Source organism: Benincasa hispida, chromosome 1 (genome assembly GCF_027475165.1).
Source record: "Benincasa hispida cultivar pf3 chromosome 1, pf3_genome.v1.1, whole genome shotgun sequence".
Taxonomy (NCBI): Eukaryota; Viridiplantae; Streptophyta; class Magnoliopsida; order Cucurbitales; family Cucurbitaceae; genus Benincasa; species Benincasa hispida.
In genome coordinates, this window is record NC_143478.1 from 25,365,017 (window position 1) to 25,367,002 (window position 1,986).

Below are 1,986 nucleotides of genomic sequence, written 5' to 3' on the forward strand. Positions count from 1 at the left end.
GGATGATTTGTAGTATGAGTATGAACCATTATGATCTCCGTTATAGTAGAACTTACAACGGCAGAAGACTTGACACTTTTGGAGTGAACTTATATCTTTTCGATATTATTTCTCTTTCTCTATTATTTTATTTGTTGTTTTGTGATTTAATCTTGACTCATCATTTGGAAGATAGATTTTAATATACTTTGTTGGAGTATTATGATTGATATTTTATTGTGTATTGGGAGTTTGCTAGTAAAAGATAAAGTACCTAAAAATCAAGAACCAAAATGACACTCCAAAATTAGTATATGAAATTATTAAAGCATATACCATAATAATACCATGGCCTAGTTTCCTTTCCATCCTCTTTTCTAGTAATTGGGATATATATTGATCAAAACCATATATTTGATCACAATCATTACTTAAGTACACAAAAATTTCCAACTTTTTAACTTCCATCGGTCGGGTTTACATTAAAGCCCGAGAAAGACGAACAATCAAGAGGCGAAATAATCATGAGAGGAGAACATTCTCAATTTTGTTCACAACCCAAATTCTTTTATTAAGATACAAAAATTGAGAGATTGAGAGTAATTTTTTCAAGTTTTTTTTTTCATTTAATTGTCGTAATGGCCAATAAATAAATAAATATATATATATATATTAAATAATCATTATTAATAACTTTCACCGACTTTTATTGATCATAAAAATAAAAGATTACAAGAAGAGAGAGATAAAAGAAAAGAAAGATGAGCCAAAACTCAACTCACCCCAACTCCAATCGAGACGAATACACTACTCGTATTCGAAAAGATGATCAAAAGGGGGGAAATGAGGATTATATATGGGCAAATTAAAGAAGAATTAAAGAGCAAAAGTTTGGCGTTCTGGATCAGAAACACGAGCTTCGTAGAATCTAGCAATAAAAGCAGAAGCTTTACGATCAATTCCAGGCTCAGCCACCCATCTGCTTCCTCTATCTTCATCACTTGGCCACATCCTTCTTCTAATTTCACCACTTTCTTCAAAATAATTTCCTTCATATTCATTACCATAATCCCTTCCTCCCATTGGGAAACAACAGCTTTTCAATATGCTGCAGATTGAAAAGCACTTCAAGGACTTTGATCTTCCCCCCATATAATTGATACCTGTTCTTAGTTTCTTTCAGAAGAAGCACTTCTAATGATTTCACCCTCCAAGTAATAATAATGCTGTTTTTTTAGATCTTTTGGGTTTTCTAAGCCTTTTTCAAGAGAGAGACAGATAATGGAATTAATGGTAATTGGAGGGTGTGTGTGTAGTGATAATATGGCAGAGAATATAATGGTTGCATGAGTTTATATAGTGGAAAACCAAGCTTTATAGGCCTTCTGCTTTTTCTGAGACAGCTTGTTGAAGAATGTTCTTTTGAAAAAAAAAAAAAAAAAATTGGATTATTTATATGAAATGACATTTTGAACTATATAGTTGGTTTCAATTATGCTACTGTTGCTTTGAAGAAAAAAAAGTAAGGGTTAAATCGTACACGGTATTCCTAAACTTCAGTATAGATTTCAATTATGTCGTTGAAAAAACGCCTTCTAAAAGTTCTCACTTTTAGAATTTGAAATTTGAAATTCGTTCATATATATATATATTTACATGCACAAACACTTTTGGAGAATTTTTCTTTTCATTAAAATAAGATAGAAATTAACAAGACAATTAATGTGACATCAGTGACAAATATCGTCATTACATGAATTGATGTGACAATATTATTGATGTATAAAAATTAATTATGTAAAGGATTTTAATTAATAATATCATTTGAGATGAAATAATTGGGAACAATGAAGATCTTAATCTTCTATATAATTGTAAATCATATCACGTACATCTTCCAATTGTTACACATCATATGACATTTTCATCAATCTTCTATCCTTAATTTAAATGGAGAACATTTCATTACCAATTTAAGGGTATATTTAGGGTAAGGGCTATACTAAG

At 30.1% G+C, this 1,986-nt stretch overlaps 1 protein-coding gene across 1 annotated transcript; it reads right to left on the minus strand.

Annotated features, from left to right (window-relative positions):
• Nucleotides 1–662: 662 nt before the first annotated feature.
• Nucleotides 663–1,313, minus strand: LOC150038343 (uncharacterized). Its single transcript, XM_090308267.1, has one exon. It carries the CDS (start codon nt 1,129–1,131, stop codon nt 856–858), a length of 276 nt encoding a protein of 91 aa, XP_090164393.1. The 5' UTR covers nt 1,132–1,313; the 3' UTR covers nt 663–855.
• Between the last annotated feature and the right edge of the window lie 673 nt (nt 1,314–1,986).